At 42.2% G+C, this 22,229-nt stretch overlaps 1 protein-coding gene and 1 pseudogene across 5 annotated transcripts in view; one reads left to right on the top strand and one right to left on the bottom strand.

Annotated features, from left to right (window-relative positions):
* LOC148019680 (kinetochore protein) overlaps positions 1–22,229 on the bottom strand; it is a 72,244-nt gene that overhangs the window by 27,838 nt on the left and 22,177 nt on the right. For 3 of the 5 annotated variants that reach the window (XM_087699811.1, XM_087699808.1, XM_087699809.1), the window contains 8 exons: positions 18,232–18,311; positions 18,007–18,144; positions 17,776–17,926; positions 17,141–17,397; positions 16,938–17,051; positions 11,992–12,134; positions 11,803–11,900; positions 11,486–11,577 (listed from right to left, as the gene is read on the bottom strand). In XM_087699811.1, coding sequence (XP_087555937.1) covers positions 11,486–11,577; positions 11,803–11,900; positions 11,992–12,134; positions 16,938–17,051; positions 17,141–17,397; positions 17,776–17,926; positions 18,007–18,144; positions 18,232–18,311 — 1,073 coding nt within the window. Of the gene's footprint in view, positions 1–11,478; positions 11,578–11,802; positions 11,901–11,991; positions 12,135–16,937; positions 17,052–17,140; positions 17,398–17,775; positions 17,927–18,006; positions 18,145–18,231; positions 18,312–22,229 lie in introns of all 5 variants that reach the window. The other 2 variants (XR_015694860.1, XM_087699812.1) reach the window with 2 other exon arrangements.
* On the top strand, positions 2,162–6,673 carry LOC148019682 (uncharacterized; annotated as a pseudogene).

The raw sequence follows: 22,229 nt of genomic DNA, 5'->3' as shown, positions 1-22,229 counted from the left end.
TTGAACCTCGTGCAAACATAGCAACACCCATTTCAAACACATGTACAACAAGAATAAACAATATGTTAGCACGCTTACCTTTTGCAATCATATAACCATTTTCAAGGTTCTCTACATAAGAACCATCACATGTGGACGAAACATGTAGTCCCTGTTTCACCATTTGACCAATAAAAACCAGATTCTTAGTAATGTTTGATACATGCAGCACATCAGCTAAGAACTTTGTTTTACCATTTTACATACTCAAGGGAACATTTCCAATGTGAGTAATTGGATGGACTGTATCATCCCTGTTTCCACATAACCTGGAGACTCTATCACCAGATTGTGACAACTATTACCTTTTTGTTGATTTCTTTATTACATATTTTATTTGGTTTTTCTTTTTGGAAGGATCCCTCTTGAAATCTAAACGCCTGAGTTGCATGGCCAGTATGTGAAACGGATAGAAATGTCTAGTGAGTCAAGACTGGGACAGTTAAGGTCCAGTACAAGTCTGGAAGAGACTGATGGCACTGTAGATTGACAAGCCTGGAAGAGACTTGTGAAAGTATATATGGACAAGTGTGCTGAAGAACTAGCCTGGAAGAGACTAGTTCAAAGTGAAGATGGACAAATCTACAAGAGATTAGTCCATGTGGAGTCATCAGTGGAAATTCACTTTCAGTTGAGCTACATTACAGATTTGGATGTAGCCATAGTCTGCAAAGATGGTCAGAAGACTAGTGGGGATGCAATGGAAGCAACTCCTAAAATTTAGGGAGTTACTATTTTTAGACCTCAGAATATGTTCGCGTCATTATCTTCGTTTTTGCACGAGGATTAATCCTCTGGTCTGTGCCGAGGTCAAATTTTGAACAGAGGATGGAGAATTTTAGACCGGAAGGCTAGAACGGAAAATATCTTACAGTGCTGCCACTTGGCACAAATGTGTGCACTTACTTCTTTAAAGAGGGCTGGCGTGCAGTTTTTTGGGTCTCAAGGGGCTCATTTGAAGAAGTGGAACAGTGGCTGATGAAGAAGGATGGAGAGCTTGCCTATCTACCTTGACTATGATGCACTAAGGGCTGAGCCTGCTCTCTACTCTCTCTTTCTCTCTCCCTGACAGTATGGTTATGCTGCAAAATCAAGGGCCTTTCTTCTGATTCAGGTACAGCTGTGTGGAATATGCTGTTTTTGCATGAGGCAAGAGCCTCTTTTCTCCAGGAACAGGAGCAGTTGTTTGCTGCCCACAAGCAAGAACAGGTGAGGGTGGTAATCTCACCAAGCAAGTGTCTGAAACAGCATTAAATCAGTTCTGATTCTGGACTGTTCAGAGGTTATTTCAGAGCCCAATTGATGTCAGAATCAAGGGGCACTTGGCCCAGATGATGCAGGACAGTGCAGGGAACAATATGAGCTGAAAACAGGTGTCAGAACAGGTCTGACTGAACCAGTAAATACAGCAGGCTGAAATGGTCAATTAACAGTATGAGTTGTAAACAGGTTTCAGAACAGGTCTGAACCAGTAAATACAGCAGGCTGAAATGGTCAATTCTGCACTCCAACCAGAAGATTCAGACTTGGGCAGAGTTTTCCCTCCCGGTCAGCTTGTTTTGGGTCAGTAATTGTACTGTTATGCTGCCAAATTTCACCCAGAATTGGTGAAAGACAGCCCATTGTATTTTCCCTCTTTTTAAAAATAAAGAAATACCGCAAGGGGCGCCTAACTTAGGGGCCAACAGGGTGTCTATGTCACAACAGGAGCATTCTAGCTTCCTGTATTTCTTCTTGATTCTGTGTCTTTAAGTTCAGGTAAAGTGGGCGACTGTGAATTGGGTGAGAGCATTTATATATCTTGGTTGTACACTACCGCCCTTTCCAGTGAACAGGCCGGTTGCATAGTTCCATTGCCGGGATCGAATCACTTTTTCCCTAAAGAGTGAGCCAGGGTTTGTTTGGGTGTAAGACACAGAAATTGTGCATTATGGCTGATAGAATGGAAGACACCACAGAGGAAGCGTCTTCATCATAGGAGATCCCTGTTGTTCATGAGGTGGGAGAGTCTTCTAGACCTCCACAGTTTGTTACTCCTCCTGTTATGGTTGAGCCACAAGTTCTTACGGCTTCTTCTATGGATGAAGACATTTTCAAGACTCAGTTAGTTGCTGCCGTGAGTATGTTTACTCAAGTGATGCAAAATCCAAGGTTTGTGGCATTTTTGCAGCCTTCCCTTCCTTTACAGCAAGTTGGGCAATCTGCAAAGTTTTCGGATCCAGTAGAGGTCCAGGATAAGGGTAAGCATGCTGCAGATTTAGTGGAAACACCAAGGCAGCTTGCGGAGTCAATGGAGACTCCAAGTTTGGTTCCGACTGTCCAGGAACAGGTGGCGGAAACACTAGTTACACAGGCATTGCCAGTTCAGCTCGCCACTTTACAGCAGCCAAATGTTGGTTTAAATGGACAGGGAAACAGTTTTCAGGCTTTACCACAGGTTTTCCCACCGACCTCTGTACATCCTGGGTACTTTGGAGGTGGATCTGTATTTCAGAGTATGGTTGGTTATGTGCCTGGAAACCAAATGTATGTACCAGGAACAGTGTTTGGGGGTACACATGGTTTTATGCCAAACCCCATGTATGGTAATATAGGCATGCAACTTGGATTTCAGGGTGTTCAGGGCAGTTTTGGCATGCCACAGGGCACTTTTGGTATGGCTGGTTATCAAAATCAGCAAGCAAGTATTGCGTCTACAAGCCCTGTAGTCAGTGGTACGGCAACTCCTATGCCACCTGTTAGTGTTCCTATGTTACAGGCATATCCTACGGACCCTTTGATGGCTCATGAGAAGCCAAAGCCATACAAGGAAGGTGGTGCAGCCGTACAGTTTGATATCTTCCGAGGATTTGAAGATAGGACTAAGGCTCTCTCTTTCTTACAGTAGTTTGATGCCGCATTTGCAGGAGGGAACTTTACAGAGCCTTCTAAGGTTCGGAAAGCTGCCACTTTTCTTAAGGACAATGCTAGTCAGTGGTGGAGTACACTGTTGATGCAAGGACAGGCTGCTACCACTTGGACTTATTTTAAGCAAGTATTTGCTTCTGCTTGGTTGACCAATGAATTTGAGATTGATGTTATGTCAGCTTGGCACAATTTGGATGCATCTAAATGCAGGGATCTGGAAGATTATAACAAGAAGTTTTGGGAGGCTTTGCTTCCAATCACTTCTTACAGGGTTGTGCCATTGACCGAGCAGATAGAGAAATATTGCTGCGGGCTGCCCAAGGAACTTCGGAATTATTGTACAAAGACAAAGGTCACCACTTTGACTCAGTTAATTGAGAATGCCACCATAGGAAATGCATTATTGTTGGGACAGTCAAGTGGTTTTTGGGGCAGCATTAAACAGGACAAATCTGAAAAATTTTCAGCAAAGAGGCCATTTGGTAAACAGGTTTCTCAGATTTCTCAGAGCACAGGTAAATCTTGGCAGTTCAAGAAGAAGCCAGCCAAGTCCTTTAGACAGCAGTCAAAGGACCAAAAGAAACCTTTTGTGCGCAAGTCTCTTGAAGAGAGAAAGGTTTTAATGGCTGAGAGGAAGTGCTTTATCTGTGAGCAGACTGGTCATATTGCGTCTAACTGTCCGGACAAGAATAAGAGATCAGCTGATGATGATAAAGAGGACAGGAAAGGAAAGAAGCCCAAACCTTCAGCAGGTTTAGTGCCAGATATGCTGGGAGACAAGCCACACTCGGATGCTAATGAGCTTTGCAGAGCTTGGGGTAAAGTTAGGGATCAGCATGTACTTATTTTCTTTGATCCTGGAGCTAAGGCAAACTTTATCTCACCAGAGTTGGCTTCTACTTTGGGCATCAAAGCAGATGAGATGGGCTACACAGCAAAGGCAGGGTTGGCATGTCCTGGCCACTCAGAGTCTGTGACACCCATTCTTAGGAAGCTGCGTCTTCATATACAATCTTATGTTGATGCAAAAGAATTTTATATCATGCCACTTGAAGGCTGTGATGTCTTGTTAGGAATGCCATGGATGTTCAGAAAGCATGGTGTGATGGATGCCTTTAACAAGACACTGACTTTGGAACATAGGGAAAAGACTCATGTGCTTGATGTTAAGCTTAAAGGAGAGTCTGTACCTGTTATATCGGCTTCTGCCATTACATCTGTAATAAAGAATCATCTTTCTGCGTACTTGATTTTTGCACATGATGTCAAGGATAATGGTGAGTCAAATTTTTCTATGTTAGATAGAGACAGGTCTGCTTTCTTGTCTCAGTTCAGTGATTGTTTTTTTGACTCATTACCATCACAGTTGCCACCAGAGAGGTCTGAGGATCATGCGATAGATTTGGTGCCAGGCAATAGCCCACCAAATAGACCTCCGTATAGGGTTAGTGCAGCCCAACAGAAAGAGATATTGAGCCAAGTGAATGAGCTCTTAGAAAAAGGGCTGATTCAGCCAAGTTCATCTCCTTTTTGCTCACCAGTGCTTTTAGTGCAAAAGAAGGATGGCTCTTGGCGCATGTGTATAGATTATCGAGCGTTGAACAAGAGTACCATCAAGAACATGTTCCCCATTCCAAGGATTGACGACATCCTTGACCATTTGGAAGGAGCATCAATTTTCAGCAGGATAGATTTGAAGAGTGGATACCATCAGATCAGGATTAAGCAAGAGGATGTGCATAAGACTGCATTTAGAACCACGTTTGGTCTCTACGAGTTCCTGGTAATGCCATTTGGACTTACTAATGCTCCTGCTACATTTAATCGAATGATGGACAGAATTTTTCGTCCATACAGACAGTTTGTTGGTACATTCTTTGATGATATGATTGTCTTTTCAAAGAATGAACAGGAGCATAGAGAACACTTGAAAGCAGTCTTTGATGAGCTTTGCAGTAATAGGTTGCTTATCAATGGCAAGAAGAGTGAGTTCTTCCTGGAAGAAATCCAGTTCCTGGGGCACATAGTGTCAAAGGATGGTGTCCGAATGGATCCTGCTAAGGTTGAAGCAATTAGAACATGGCCAGATTTGAAGACTGTCCATGATGTTAGAAGCTTCTTGGGTTTGTGTTCTTACTACAGGAGGTTCATTCGCAATTTTGCAAAGATTGCTTCACCTTTACATGCTTTACAGAGGAAAGGAGTCTCTTTCCAGTGGACACAGAAAGAGATTTCAGCTTTTAATCTTCTTAAAGAAAATATGACTTCTAGTCCAGTGATCATTCTGCCAGATCTTAGAAAGTCATTTATTGTCCAGTGTGATGCCTGTGGCAATAGCATTGGTGCAGTGCTAATGCAAGATGGCCGGGTAGTGGCTTATGAAAGCAGAATCTTGCGAGGGCCAGAGAAGACTATGCAGGTCTATGAGAAAGAATTGCTGGCTGTGATTCATGCGCTTTCTTGTTGGAAACACTACCTACTTGGGGCAGATTTTGTTGTCCAGACAGATCATCAGACATTGCGTTATTTCTTAACTCAGACTAAGCTGTCAAAAAAGCATATGCGTTGGGCAAACTTTTTGTCAATGTTCCATTTTCAGATTGTGCATGTGGAAGGCAAAAAGAATGTTGTGGCTGATGCTTTGTCAAGGAAGCCACAAATTTCAGCTGTGTCAATTCCTTATCATCATGAGCTTGATGATATGAAGGAACACTATGCTGATGATGAAGATTTTGCAAGAATCTTTGATCAGCTTGTCAATGGACAACATCATGAGCATTATCTTCTCAAGGATGGTTTCATGTTGATGCATGGTAGACTATGTGTGACTATGCCATTGAGACGGAAAGTTATGACAGAGAGTCATTCTCCACCGTATGCAGGGCATCGTGGTATTGATGCAACAGTCAAAGCAGTAGAGACATTCTTTTATTGGCCTACTTTGAGAAGAGACGTGGATGCTTTTGTGCGGCAGTGTTTGATTTGCCAGAAGGTCAAGTTTGACAGGCAAAAAGCACCAGGGCTTTTACAGCCATTGCCTATTCCAGATAAACCATGGGAAAGCATAGCTATGGATTTTATCTTTGATCTTCCAAGGACACAAACAGGAAATGATGGGATATGGACTATTATTTGCAGGTTTAGCAAACAGGCTCATTTCATTCCTATCAGGAAGAAGATAAAACCAGATCAGATGGCACGTTTGTTTATGTGCAATGTCTTCAAGTATCATGATATGCCACAGTCTATTGTCAGTGACCATGATCCACGGATGACAAGTCTATTCTGGAGAGGCATATTTAAGAACATGGGCACAACGCTTAAGTTCTCATCGTCATTTCATCCACAGACTGATGGACAGTCAGAAGAGGCAAATTCTACTGTCTTGGATCTACTTAAGTGCTATGTGTCACAGCACAAGTCAAAGTGGGAGCAATATTTGCCTTTGGTCGAGTATGCATACAATAATACTGTGCATTCGTCAACAGGCAAAGCCCCTTTTGAAATTGTTGAAGGTGGTAAAAAGATTCCTCCCATTTTGCATACAAAGGATAAGATCTTTCAGGCAGATCAGTATGTGCAGAGTATGAATGAAATGTATCGGAAAGTTAAGCATGCTCTTGAAAGGACTCAGGCAAAGCAAAAGAAAGCTGTTGATCATCACCGTCGTGAATTGATATTTTCACTTGGTGATTGGATACTGTTGCAGTTTGAAAAGGCACGTTAAAGAAGCGGAAAGGCAAGGAAAGTCTTTTCACTAAGCTTAGTATGCGATACTATGGGCCTTTTCAAGTAACAGAGAAGATTAGTGATGTCAGCTATAGGCTGAAATTGCCTGACAATTGAAAGATTCATAATGCTTTCCATGTAAGTCTTCTTAGACCGTATGTGGGTGATGTGCCAGAAGATATGCCAGCTGAGGAACAGCCCGAAGTTGAGGAACTTGATGAAATTCTTGTTCCAAAACAGGTATTGGCACACAAGGAAAGGAAAGTGAAAGGCAAAGTTGCTAGAAGGTATTTGGTTAAGTTCAAGAACTATCCAGCTATAGATGCTAAGTAGATGGACGAAGGTGAACTTGCAGAGTCACCTAATGTGTTGGAACTTTACCTTGAAGCATTTCGCTTGCAACCTACCTTGACCCCTTGTATCTCTAAGCTGAAATAGATTGTCGAAGTGACAATTGCTTAGTTTACTTCTATTGAATTGAATACATGTTGTAACAATGGTTACTCGATCGGGCATGTATTCTGTGAATTGACTCAGTGGGGATATCATTTTGATGTACCAGCCACTAGATCTCTAGTCAGGGTGATGTGGAGTCATCAAATGAGAATCTGCCACTATGGTATGGGGATATCATTGTGGTGTACCGGCCACTATATCTGGAAACAGTGATGTGGAGTCACATAATGATAGTCTGCCATGTTTCACAATTAGAACATACATGTGTTAACAGTGTGTTCAGTACACAATGTTAACTGATGGCATGTATGTGTTGTACATGTACTGCCAAGTGTAAGTTCACTCGGTTAGCTGGAAGCATGTATGACATTCATGCAAACAAGGACGTTTGCAATTTCGAGAGGGAGGTATGTCACCAGATTGTGACAACTATTACCTTTTTGTTGATTTCTTTATTACATATTTTATTTGGTTTTTCTTTTTGGAAGGATCCCTCTTGAAATCTAAACGCCTGAGTTGCATGGCCAGTATGTGAAACGGATAGGAATGTCTAGTGAGTCAAGACTGGGACAGTTAAGGTCCAGTACAAGTCTGGAAGAGACTGATGGCACTGTAGATTGACAAGCCTGGAAGAGACTTGTGAAAGTGTATATGGACAAGTGTGCTGAAGAACTAGCCTGGAAGAGACTAGTTCAAAGTGAAGATGGACAAATCTACAAGAGATTAGTCCATGTGGGGTCATCAGTGGAAATTCACTTTCAGTTGAGCTACATTACAGATTTGGATGTAGCCATAGTCTGCAAAGATGGTCAGAAGACTAGTGGGGATGCAATGGAAGCAACTCCTAAAATTTAGGGAGTTACTATTTTTAGACCTCAGAATCTGTTCGCGTCATTATCTTCGTTTTTGCACAAGGATAAATCCTCTGGTCTGTGCCGAGGTCAAATTTTGAACAGAGGATAGAGAATTTTAGACCGGAAGGCTAGAACAGAAAATATCTTACAGTGCTGCCACTTGGCACAAATGTGTGCACTTACTTCTTTAAAGAGGGCTGGCGTGCAGTTTTTTGGGTCTCGAAGGGCTCATTTGAAGAACTGAAACAGTGGCTGATGAAGAAGGATGGAGAGCTTGCCTATCTACCTTGACTATGATGCACAAAGGGCTGAGCCTGCTCTCTACTCTCTCTTTCTCTCTCCCTGACAGTATGGTTATGCTGCAAAATCAAGGGCCTTTCTTCTGATTCAGGTACAGCTGTGTGGAATATGCTGTTTTTGCATGAGGCAAGAGCCTCTTTTCTCCAGGAACAGGAGCAGTTGTTTGCTGCCCACAAGCAGGAACAAGTGAGGGTGGTAACCTCACCAAGCAAGTGTCTGAAACAGCATTAAATCAGTTCTGATTCTGGACTGTTCAAAGGTTATTTCAGAGCCCAATTGATGTCAGAATCAAGGGGCACTTGGCCCAGATGATGCAGGACAGTGCAGGGAACAATATGAGCTGAAAACAGGTGTCAGAACAGGTCTGAACCAGTAAATACAGCAGGCTGAAATGGTCAATTAACAGTATGAGTTGTAAACAGGTTTCAGAACAGGTCTGAACCAGTAAATACAGCAGGCTGAAATGGTCAATTCTGCACTCCAACCAGAAGATTCAGACTTGGGCAGAGTTTTCCCTCCTGGTCAGCTTGTTTTGGGTCAGTAATTGTACTGTTATGCTGCCAAATTTCACCCAGAATTGGTGAAAGACAGCCCATTGTATTTTCCCTCTTTTTAAAAATAAAGAAATACCGCACGGGGCGCCTAACTTAGGGGCCAACAAGGTGTCTATGTCACAACAGGAGCATTCTAGCTTCCTGTATTTCTTCTTGATTCTGTGTCTTTAAGTTCAGGTAAAGTGGGCGACTGTGAATTGGGTGAAAGCATTTATATATTTTGGTTGTACACTACCGCCCTTTCCAGTGAACAGGCCGGTTTCAGTCTCTGGATTATGCATCTCTCTAAACCACTTTATATGAGAAATCATGTAGTTAGCGGCACTTGAATCTACATACCATATATCATTCTTAGACGAACCATCAACAATCACAGTATATTCACAAAATGCACAATCATAGTATATTCACAAAATGCTATGTGGCAAAGAGCTACTCACTTTTGTCGTCATTGTTTTTGCAATTCAAAGCATAATTACCTTGTTTTTTTCCATTTCTAATTTCATATTTCATATTTATGTTTGAAACAACTATTAGTGGTCTTTCTCACCACAATGACAACATTCCCTACTATCACCAAAATTCTACTATCGGTTAAAACCTACAACCCACCCTCTTTGGCTCCCCCTTCCTTGAGATTATTCTCCCCTATTTTGTTGTGCAGCAAAACTTTAACCATTACCACCACCTTGGCCTTGGCCATGACCTATACCTTTGCTAGTAGAGTAAAACACCTATTTAAATTTGCACTTAGTATAAGAAGCAGAATCGAAGCCAAGGTTCTCTCCTTAAGTATCAACACATAGAAATCAAACCTATAAAGTCGGGGATATCATCCTTGGCATTCAAAAATCACCTAAAGCTCTTGTACTCATCTCCAAGTCCATCTAGACATGCTTGCACAATATCATCATCATCAACTGCTACATTGATAGATCCAAGAGCTTTCACAATACTCTTGATCTTTAATGCATAGTCATTGATGGACAGATTATCTCTGTTAACTTGATTTATCTTTGACTTGAGCTGCAGCTTTCTGGCCTTTGTGTTTACCTCAAACAACCTTGCTAGATCCTTCCAAGCAATAGCGGAGGTTCCAAATTCCTGTAAATAGTCCATCATACTATCTATAGCACTCAAAAATAGCCAATACATCACTTTACTCTATGTCTGTTCTACAATAGCATTTCGTCGAGGAACTTCAAGGGCCACTGCCATGTCTCCTCAACATAATTCCAAACACCTCTACTCTTCAAGAAATTTATCATCTTGAACTTTCATGTAGGATAGTTATTCTTATTAAGCTTCTCACTAACAATTTGATCAAAATCGTCAAACATTTTGACAAGACAAGCAACCTTGCAAAAATTGCAATCTACAACCAAGTCAATATTAAGTGCAATATAACCAAAATGTATAGCCTTCTTCACTGACTACATAATGATAATTGCAATCTTCAATCTGTATATAGATCGCTTTGTGTTTGCAACCTAGCAAACACCTGAAACCTTACAGATTCAAAATTTGTAACCTCTGTTTGTGTAAATGGCAGCCACAACCAAATTTACATATACTCAAAAATTGCTTTCAACCAACTTGCAAGGCCAAAATGAAAGCCTAAACGACCTCAGATGACAAAAATCATTGCAAGAAAGCCCTAAAGGGCCTAAATGCACTATATACACTGCTCTTCATGCTCACCAAGTTTCACTGCAATCAGAGACTGCAACTCTACTAGTCTCAAGAGCCTTCTAAGGCTATATTCCAAGGCAAATCAAACAAGATGGAAGAGCCGCCACATTACCAAGACATGTAGCAAATGCCAACTCATGTGAAGCTCAATATCTCAACACTAGGTATTGAATGAGCCTAAAAGACGGGTTTCATACTCTCATGTCCACTTTGTGGATCCCACATGGGCATGCCTATGAGAATCCTTATCTTGCATATTGCATAAGAATGTAGACCTTTTAGGGGAGTCCAAAAGGCTACACTAGCCCAAATGAGATAATTGTAATTATAAGACGTGTGAGAGTTTTTTTATCCTCTCTTACAAATCAAAGAAGTATATCCATGGGTGTTTTGTGACCCTAAAGGGTTCCAAGAATTTAAAATGTTTGCATCTCTCAAACTAGAAGGTTATAGCGAGATTCCTAAACCAAGTAAACTAAAAGTCAACCAATAGAAAACTCTCACACAAGAGATGACATATGGTTTTAGATCTTGACAATTTGTTTTATACCTTTGTTCAGTGTAAAGGTTACCTAAGCTCTTTGGCACTAAGCACGTGAACACAGTCTCTTGTGGTTGTTAGATAAGTTTAGATCCTGTGTCTCGAGTCTCTCTCAGTGCATCACTCTCTCATTTCTATTAATATGACATTAGACAGTTCACTACCAGCTCAATGACATGCTAAAAAGTAGCATATTGAGAATTTGTACAACCACTTGATCACTCCTCTATTACAGAGAAAGGGACTAACTCCCAAACTTGCACAAAGGCTACCCATCTCTCTCTCATTCTCTTTGACTCTCCCTGGGACACCATCAGACAATACCATGAACACAAGCATGAACACAAGTCGCAAAACCAATAGTTATAGCAAAGTAGAAGGCATTCAACTAAGAAAGTTGTACTACCTCGTACCTTGGGCAATTTCACAACTTGGCATAAGCAAGCAGCAAGGCGAGCTTCTAAAGATTTGGTAAGAATCTGAACTTCCAAGCAACTACTGTTATCTGCAACATAAGAATACTAGTAAGAATGATGCAAGGAAGACTCAAGAATAAGAAGTTATGAAACACGCACACCATAAATCAATTGCTTCATCATCAGAGAGAAGCGAAACATCTCAAAACATGTACTTGAGCTTTGAATTAATGTATTTAAAAGTTTGCAGTATGTATGTGGAAATATCTAATGTTTGCAATCTAAAACTTTTCCAAAATGATCATCTCAATAACCTTGTAATTCATGATTCATCTGCAGCATCTTGAGAAAGTGATTTCGATCATCCTTCTCACGCTCTAGAATTTTCTGTAGTCGTGCTGCAAATCCAGCTCTACAGAGACCAGCAAATACACTACATATGAAACTGTTCAATAGCAGGCAGATCAAAGTTTGTGACACAAACTTAGCTCAAACAGCCTCACATGGAGCTCTTAATTTTATCAGATCTGTATATCTCCTGATTTCTCTCATCACCAGCAGCCAGCAGTGCTATTTGCAATTGATCATTTATACTTGCACTACGTGCTCCAGCACTGATTGGACTCTCCTTGAATAACATGTGATCCTGAAACACAAGACATCTTTGTCAACAACTTCTGTCACCTAGATAGCCAAAGTTGAAGGATACCAAGACAAATTGTTCCAAATGTTAAGAAAGACAAAATAATGGTGTGTGTCTCACATTCTTAGATAAAAGAGGAATTCGGCCCCCTACATTATCGCTGGGAATGTGACCATAAAGATAACAGTAATGATAACAGTAGGGCAAATAAGGTAACTGTGAAAACAAGATTGTGTAAGTTCTATAATTGATACTTTCCCCTTCACCATCTGCAAATAGACATGGATATATTGACAAATAGAGCTACATAATTTGCAGGATGGTAAAGAGAACCCTTACATCCTAAGAAATTGTGTACACCTAGTGTCTTAGGATATTAAAGTAGTGACACTAGGCTCTGGATTAAATAAACATAACTCTAGTTAGTTGGTCAGGTCAAGCTTAGACCTAAACCTTAGTTGTACTTTCATCAATGTTTATCAAATTAGCAAGCAAGTGCACTCTCGTTTAGCTCACACTTTGTACTGTTCACTATCTACTCTTGTTTCTCTCTCTCCTCCACAGCTTCCAGCTTGCTCTCACATTTAGTATCATAGCAAGGTTCCCTTGCCATCTTGGCTTCATACGTCGAGGAGGAGCTGAGACTCTCCAACTGCTGGAGGAGGAGCTCAGCCAGCTGCTGCTCCACTATGCACGCCACCTGACCGCACAGCTCCCTATGCAACCCACCTGCTGTACAACTTCAACTGTGTGCTGTCAATGCCACCCTGCCCAGAACACTACCACCCCAGTTGTCAACACTGTCTCTGCAACACTGCCTACACGCTCTAGTCCCTGCACCCCAATCCTGCCCAGAGCACAGCTGCCCCCAATCCGCATTCTGCCCATCTTTGCCACCAATGTAGCTCTCTCAGCGCCGCCACTACCACTACCTGCCGCCACCACCATAGCACCACTCCGCCACCCACACACTGCTGCTCAGCCTTTATTTGAGCATTGAAGGCAAGGGGACATTGTGGATCAATTTTATAAAAGCCCTCCCTCCAACATGTAGACATAATTCCAGTGGCCCAAACCTCTTGGCACATGGTTGTCAAAGGCTTTGCCAAGCAAGTAGCATAAGTCTGAAAGAATTCATTCATGAGACCATCCCATCCATGGCTTTTATCCTTGGATAGATTTAGTAAGACATCCATGGCCTCATCCTCATGAATATTAACAAAGAAGAACTCAAAGATATGCTCGGGAAATGCAATCCATATACCAAACACAAGATAGTCGCATACAACAATGAGTCACTAGCTACATGGGCACTCACACTAGCTCTCTCTCTCCACAGGGCATGCACCAGATCTACAAGTGATGAATGAATGGATGTGAAGGAGGAGCATGAATAAATAGGATAGAATAGTGCCAAGAAATTCATTAGGTCAGCCAACATTTAATGCTAGTTGACCAGCGTAAAATGCTAAAATAATCACCATCATGACCACTAAAAAATACCCAAATCACTCAATAATGCCTGGCACATATCCCAAGCTTACTCATGAGCTAACTAGACTGCTAACACCCTCTCTTAGATCATGGGTGATCTGATACAATACAAGGATACAGTGATAATGACTCATCATAGTTCATACAACAAAGACCACCAAAATAGGACCATGGATACCCAAGCAAGGGATGATCAAGCCACCTCCAAGGTGCCTCAGAGAGAACCTGATTTTTTAGGTCAATTGTACCAAAACTTGAAAATAGAGAAGAGTCATAGCACCTCTTAGTGTCTGTCACAACAATGCCTCACAATAGCATACATAAGCATCCTGTCAAAAATGCCTTTGATCATATCTGAACATGGATTCCCCACCTTTGGCTAAGACCGCCAAAGTGTTTCGTCATGTGAGCTCAAACTAGGAGCCAATCTCGCTCTCTGTGAAGTATCAGCGCATCATGAACCTAGAAGTCAATATTAGCTCCAAGATTTCAAAACCTGCCAAACTTTTGGTCAATGGATCAAGGAAGTCCCTCTTTGGAACCTGTACACTTATATAGATGTATAGATGAGGCTCACTAGCCCCACCTCACCACCCTCTCACATTCCCTCTACGGCATTGGAGATTCGGCAGAGATGACCACATCACTTGCACTAGAAAGCAAGAGGGGCTGCCAAGCCCTTCCCACGATCTGAAGAAGATGACCCTTTCCATGCCTTGGCCTTGGCTTGGGTTGGAGGATTTGAGCTAGAGTCGGAAAAGGCGGATAGCTTGGCAAATGAGTCTGTATCATGCTTCTTCTTCTTCTTCTTTTCTTCTTCTTCTTCCTCCTCAAAGCTACTAACTACTTGCAATCCTTGCACAAATGTCTCTTCTTAGCACAGTGAAGCCCTGGGCCTTCGACTTCTTCTTCCTGACACCTATCACCCCTCTCTGAAGCTGCAAAGGCCTCGCTGGAGCTAGCATACTAGGATGGAAGCCTCCCCTATAACCGCAAAGATGCCTCACGCTCAAGCAACATTGAGGACATATGGGTAAAGCTCACTGGTGTCGATGACGTGTAGGCCAACAGAGCATTGGCCACTCCATCAAACTCTAGAGGGAGCTTGTAGAGAACAATCCCCACAAGATGAGCGTTTGAAAGGGCAGGCTGCATATGAGGAAGTTGATCCTGTATCTATATAACATGAAGCAAGAATGACTGGATAGTATCCTTTTGGCTCAAACTTCATCTACTAGAGCTATCCATAAATGGCACCTACACGCATAGTCGAGGGAGCCTCATATAACATCTGAGGCTTCACCCATATTGTTGAAGCAGTCCTACAAGAGGTGACCACTTGAAGAACTTCTTTAGAGAGACAACAAAGAAGAGCAGAATGTTCACGTTCATCATTGGTATCCCATGTGAGCACGACTTCTTCATAGTTGTCCTCGTCAAAATCAACTGGAAAAGGAGTGGGGGGCGCTCAAGACGCTCAAAAGCTCCAAAAACAACATACCATAACCGCTTCTGCATAAAACATGCTTTCATAAAAGCACTCCATGTTAGGTAATCACCATCTAGAGAGGATAAGAAGAGAAAATAAAGGAAAGAAGAGGAGCGATAGAGAGAGAGTACAACCAAACCAATAGCACAGACTACACTAAACGGAGTTCACACGTAGTGTGGACAAGCTAATCACAAAAACGAAGTTGAAATCAAAAAAATCTGTAAGAAAACAGCCAATAAATGGTCATCTAGTACTGTACCAACAGCAAATCCTGAAAACGCAGGTTTTCTAAGGAGTAACGAGCAGTCGCATGCCAATCAGGAGCTGCCCAAGGTCGCAAAAGCTGATCAAACTGAAAATGCATATGCTAACAGTCAAAACGCAGGCTGTAGAAGCATTTAATGCAGTAAATGCAGACTGTAAAGGTTACGAACAGGACGATTTGCAGCAAATACAGGTTACCTAGTCAGCAAAGGGCAGGAGAAGATCAGCAATCAGCAAAGGAAGACTTGAAATCAGCAGAAAACAGCAGCAAGATCATAGATCCTACAATCTGATACTATGTCAAAAGTGGATGCGGCAATGGAAGCATGAAAGAATGCTGAAATAAACTGTTGAACAGGAGACAGAAGAGAGAGGAAAGAGAAAAACGCAAGAACACTACAAAGAACTCAAAGATGTGCTTGGGAGATGGAATCCATATACCAAACACAAGACAGTCACATACAATAGTGAGTCATTGGCTGCGTGTGCACTCGCATCGGCTCCCTCTCTCCACAGGACATGCACTAGATTTGCAAGTAATGAATGAATGAATGTGGAGGAGGAGCCTGAATAAATAGGACAAAATAGTGTCAAGAAAGTCATCAGGTTGGCCAGCATTTAATGCTGGTCGACCACATAAAATGCTAAAATAATCAACACCATGACCACTAAAAAACACCTAAATAACTCAATAATACATGGCACATCCCAAACTCACTCATGAGCTGATTAGACTACTAACAGCAACATGGCCAAACTGCATTGCTGATGAGCATGCATACAGCTGAGATAGTTTAGAGCAAACATTGTAACCAACTTTGTACTACTAGGGCACTCTATTTGTGTCTAGGCTTGGAACATACATCATAATAGTATGCAACTATAGCATGTCAAAAAAGTGCTGTTGAGAGCTCAAGAGTACTCATTGCACGAGCTTTATTGTGTTAGATGAGATAGGCATGTCTATACAGCAAATCAAAGTTCCCTCCTAAAACAAAAGTGTAGGGAGACAATCTGACACAAACCCAACATTCAAAATGACCTTTTCCAACAATTCCTTTTAGCACTGCTGCCATTGTACAACCCATGTACCATAGACCTTACCTAGCTCCCACACCCCATGGTAGACCCCCTCTTATGGTGATAAGGATGGCAATTCCTGTCCTATCCCCTTCTCCAAAGCCTGTCTCATGTCACTATAATATGTTAACACACCTAGGTCAAATCCTAGACCTCAATAACCTTTACAAAATAATCCCGGTGCACTATATCATATGCCTTTCCTGAATTTGCGATGAAGCACTTAAAGTTTGAGCACACTCCATTGCCATACAGATATTGCACATTACCATAGATTAGATGTATGAACTAAACCATATTGATTCTGACATAATCTCTATGAACAGTAAAGGAGAAAGCCTCTTTGCCATCAATCTCCATAAATAGCTTCTACACAATTGGATGGCCTTGAATTCTTTAAAAAACTACATCTCAATCTCAAATATATTTAGCAACTGGCACAATAGTATAGGTATACATGGTCTCATAAATCATACCCTCCCATCTGTAGTATTTAGGTCTTGTTGTTTATCCAGAATGTCCTCCTCATCAACCATCCCATTCTGTAACTTAACCACGTTCCTTCTGTAGGCGGAAACTGTTTTTGCTTGCTATCACGTTGGCATGATTTTTTTCCATAAGCAGCTTACATAACTTAAGTTTCCATATATAACTGCAGACAAACATCCAAAAGCAGTACCTTTCTTTTAGAGAGACCACGTGAATTTTGCTGGGCAAGTTCAAGAAGCTGCTCTCCTAGTGACATTTTGGTGCTGTCATTCCTAGGATTTACTGTATTTTGCAAGTTCAATGTTGCGGCATCTGACTCGGCAAGCTTCTGAAGCTGCTCTGCCAATGTCTCCTTTTGTTTTTCATCTGTTGCCTGTTGCAACTTGAAATGAGCTCTGGAAGGCTGGGCTGCCTTGAAATTGAAGCGAAACTTCTTCTTAGAAAAACCTGAACCATAACAAGTAACAAGCATTGAGGAATATCTAATACAGACATGACATATCCATTGCACTTTAAGAGGGTAACGATAAACATTAACTTTACTGGTCAGTATCCAATGTACCAATAAACATAAACTTTACTGGTCAGTATCCAATGTACCAGTTATGGAATGAAAAGGACTGGACGATGGCCAGGATTTACATGTAGTCTCTTAGCAGCTAGCCCATCCAGGGAAAGACTAGACAATGAAAAGGACTGGACGATGGCCGGGATTTACATGTAGTCTCTTAGCAGCTAGCCCATCCAGGGAAAGACTAGACAATGACAAGCTTTGCAAATTGTTTCTTAGCCCATACAGGCTCAAAACCCAGCTACTTCTTTTACCTTTCTGGGATTTATCGTTCCTTGTTCTGGTTGCAGGAATATCCACATGATTTTCAACATCAAAATCATTTTTTTCTAGAATTATGTGATTCCAAGTGTCTGTAGGCCTGCCCAATTTTGTCTGGAGTTGCCCAGCTTCTTCCTTGCTATACTGTCAAAAGTTAGTATTAGGAGCACAACTACTATACATAAGAGATGAAATATAAATATTGATTAAAAGAGACTGCATACATCTAAAGGTTCTGCCTGTGCTATTGAGGAGGCTGTCTTAGAAACTTCTACACCTTGTTTAAAGGAATCATCTTCCACATCAGAGTCAAATGCAAAACCAGAGAGCTGAGCTTTTCCTCGCACATATGGTTCAGATGCCTGATTGAAAGTATACATCACACTTGTTAAAACACACATATCTTTGTTGTGGTAAGGTTAACTGACATTTGCAATTATAAAAATCACCTCGAGAGCATTCCAAATCACTTCCTCTTGCCTGGTTGCTGGCAGCACTGGAAGGACATCATCTATTTGGAGCTGTTCATCTGTGAAATGCAAGACATAATAAGAACTGAAAAAGAAATGTGCAGCCTATTATGTCTTCACGTTGTAAAATTATAACAAGTTTTGTTTTGATGGGATCTCCAAAAGCCCATGGTTTCCCGAATATATTCAAAGAAAGTATCATTCCTTGAGGCCCAGCTCCTCAACATAGTCCTCCATTCACTTCAGCACAAGCTACCATCAACTCACCTAAAGTCACGCTGAAGGGAGGTGTATTTCAGTTGTGGCAACCAGATGCTTAGGATGGCCACCACTTAACTGTGGGGGTACAAAGCACTTTTGGGATGACTAACAATCCAATGCCTTATCTCAGCCCATGCTCAGTGGGAGGTTTGTATAATCATTTAAATTTCTTGCAGCCAAAACCTCTCTGTTGCTCCTATTATGCAGGAACCAACTGTAAATTACTGCGGAGATCCAAACCCCATATTCCTATGTACATCTCAAAGCCTTGTGCTTCGTTGCCAAGAATGCCACCCGTGCGCTATGCACCAACCATTTACCCACATGCATGTGCCATTTTGAACCCTAGTGCTACTATGTTGAGAATACCACTCATTTACTCTACCAATCAATCCCTCGCCACTCAAACATAGGGATATCCATCTAGTGCCTATGTTGTGTCATCCTCTTGTTAAGCTAAAAAAATGCATTACATGCTGATTAGCCTCTTAAACAGCCCCAAAACATGCTCATTTAAAGAAAAGCCCTGAAACGGGGCATTGTCCAAGGGAGTTTCTGTGAAACCCTAATTTGGGAGGGTCCATCCACATCTATAAATAGACACACTGCCCCCATTCAGTCTTCATCTCTTCAGTGTAGGTTTCTCACCCCTTGTGTGCAAATGTGGGCCATCAAATTCCCACCATGTGGCAATGCAGCCTTCATGACTACTGCCATCACTCCATCTGCCCCTCTAGTTGGTTGGCAACTTCTTCCATGCTGCCTGATGACCATCCATTTGCTGTGTTTGGACCTCCACTGCCATTGCCAGCTCTCAGACACTATTTTTGCTTGCGTTTGCCCTCCAACTGCCCAGGCAACAAGTCTACTTCATCAGGCAACTACTCCACACTTGCATTTGCAGTTTCCGGCTGCCACTTGCACCCCCTCCACTATGGTGTTTGCAACTTCTGGCTGCCGCTTGTCTTCTCCACCATCATGTCTACTGTCGCTAACTTCTCCAACATCTACTGGTATCTGCATTGACAGTGGTCCTCACTCCGACTAGCAATCACAATACTTGGCATCCTTCTCCGATTGACATCACTCTTCAACACTACAACTCTATCCTAAACTTCAATAGAGGGGGCTCTCCAAGCAAACATCCTTCATCAGGTATGTCTACATCTTCTGTTTCATTTGAGCATGTAAGCCACTCTTCTCAAATCCCTTCCATCCCACCCTCTTATAGCCCACACCTCGATTTCCTCTCTTCTTCATTCCAAAACCTTGGATTACACTCCACATCCACATCCCCCACACTAGGAGTTGGAATCTCCATTTCCGCTCCTAGCACATTCTCCTTCTCCATTCCATACTCATACTTTCCTACCACTTCACATCACAATGCATTTTACAAGGAATGGCACCCTTTAACGCTATACCATCCACTTACCCTCAAGCCACTTTGCACCATGGGGCTTCATTACAAGGCATGCCACCTTTTAACATAGTTCCCTCCACCTTTCTACAAAAGAGCGCATCATTTCCCACTAGGATGGCTGTGATGGGCATCCCCCTCACTACCCTCGATCATACACATCCTTTGACCTCTCAAACGTAGGGATTTTACATACTCTGCTTATGGTGCATCATCACACTTTCCATGGATCACCCCTATGCAAGAATTCCCATCCTCTACTCCATGTGTCCCTATCCCTCCACCATGGGCTCCTCATGCAGGTACCATGACCATGCCTAGTCAGTCCATGCCCACATTCGGATCCACTGCACACACTTCCCGCATGCATGGTGGGCACTCTAGGATTAACTCCCAAGTGTACTCCACACCCCCACCCTATCCATCCTACCCTCATTACATACCTTATCCATCTCCTAGCACTACCACTCCTGTTGCAACAACCAAAAATGCCTTCACGGATAAGATTCGTTTTAATAGGTTGAATTTTACCACTTGGTCAAACTTCATGCAGCAAGTACTTGAATCTTAGGGACTTTAGGACCTTGTCGTTGGTCTAGAACCTATGCCGAGTGACCCTCAATTGGCTCACCCTAATCACATCCATCAATGGAAAGCCCACAATGCTACAACCAATGCTAAGTTAATGCACAAGTTGCTTCCTAAGTCCCACTCTCAGTTAGAGCATTTCCTCCTCTCATCTAAGCATTGGAGTCATCTCATTGACCGCTCTACACAGGAGATCCCACTCAACGTATCAATCTCAATTTTGAGCTTCAGGAGTTTTCCACTGAGAAAGGGAAAGATCTAAAAGTCAAGTTGGCTGAATATCGGAAGTTACTCACAGAGTTTGCCACTACTAGCTCCCCGAAGTCATCAGCTCATGTTCTTCTTGAACAAGATGCCCGAAAAATACTTCCATTTTATCCAACACATTATCCCACTACCTAGATTGCCGAACTTCAACGAGTTTGAGTGATACTTCTTGCATTACACAAGGTTGCATGACCAAGTCCACAAGAAATCTCCATACATACTTATTCCAAGAGGAGACTGGTTACATCTTCTTCGCAAGGTAAAACCAGTAGTAGCAAGAACTCACAAGATGCGAAGGCAAGTTAACCCAAGGGTGACTCCTCTTCTTCAAACAGAACCAAAGAAACAAAATCCATTTAGCAACAACTCCCTAAGAAAAATAGGCTTTGCACACACTGCCAAAGATCGAGCCCTATGGACGAGGAGTGTTGTACCAAGGTTCCCAGGATCTTTCTCCTAAGAAACCTCAACAAACCACTGCAACTACCTCCACTCCTACTAGACAACCCAATGGGGCTACGCCTCCCGCTACTACCCCATTTGTTCCTTTGTTGCTGCTGGACATATGGCACACAGACAACCTCAGAAGCCATTCTTCTCTACTCCTAAGGAGTTGTCTAATTGGCTTGCGAGTACCGATCCCATTGCACTTTACGCATCCACTTCACATCCACCTCTATCTAGGACTACCTCACTACCTCGTCGGGCATTTCATTGGCAAAGACCTGCTAGTGGGCATACGCGATGATGGACACACCCTTAGATTAGCTCCATCTTCGCACTCTTTGATCTTTAGGCTATTGAGTCAGGCCCATAGGATTTTGTCCTTAGATTTTCATTCTTAAGACTTCCACTGCATTTACTCACATACACACACACACACACACACACATTCACATCATTGCATTGTTCATTTTAATAGCTTTTTCTTTTAGTTTTGTTTTGTTTCCGGAGCATCTTACTATTGACCTCTATGCTTGTAGATCCTCCTCTCTTTTGCAGGGTTTTGTTTTTAGTGCAGGGCTAACATGTAGGTTTGTACTAGTCCTACCTGGGTTGGAGACTTGGGATATGCGTTGTTCCATTCATGGTTTCATCATCCTAAGAGTTTTGCTCTTCTACCAATATGAAGGCTTCCTCTCTTGAGACGCGGATCGTGCAGCATCTCTCTTGATGTTATCATGGCAATGACTTCTATCTTGTTCTTCCAGTTGGGATGCTTCCTAACTTCATGGTTCTCAGCACCATACAAAGACCAACATCCAGCTTCTCTTCCTCCTTCGGCATCATCATCCAAGGTTGAGAGGGGATTGCGACCCTTCTTGGTATTATACGGGTCTCAACAGTTGTCTTCGGTATCGGCTTTTCCCCCCTTGTTGTACCTCCTCCTTTTGCATTGCATAATTTCATCATCTTTGCAAAGGGCGCTTGGGCAAGTGAA

The sequence above is a fragment of the Lygodium microphyllum genome, chromosome 19, assembly GCF_053477565.2.
Source record: "Lygodium microphyllum isolate KBCC chromosome 19, Lygodium_microphyllum_v1.1.10, whole genome shotgun sequence".
Lineage (NCBI taxonomy): Eukaryota > Viridiplantae > Streptophyta > Polypodiopsida > Schizaeales > Lygodiaceae > Lygodium > Lygodium microphyllum.
Note: the sequence above shows the minus strand (reverse complement) of the source record. Positions and strands in the feature narration are given on the sequence as shown.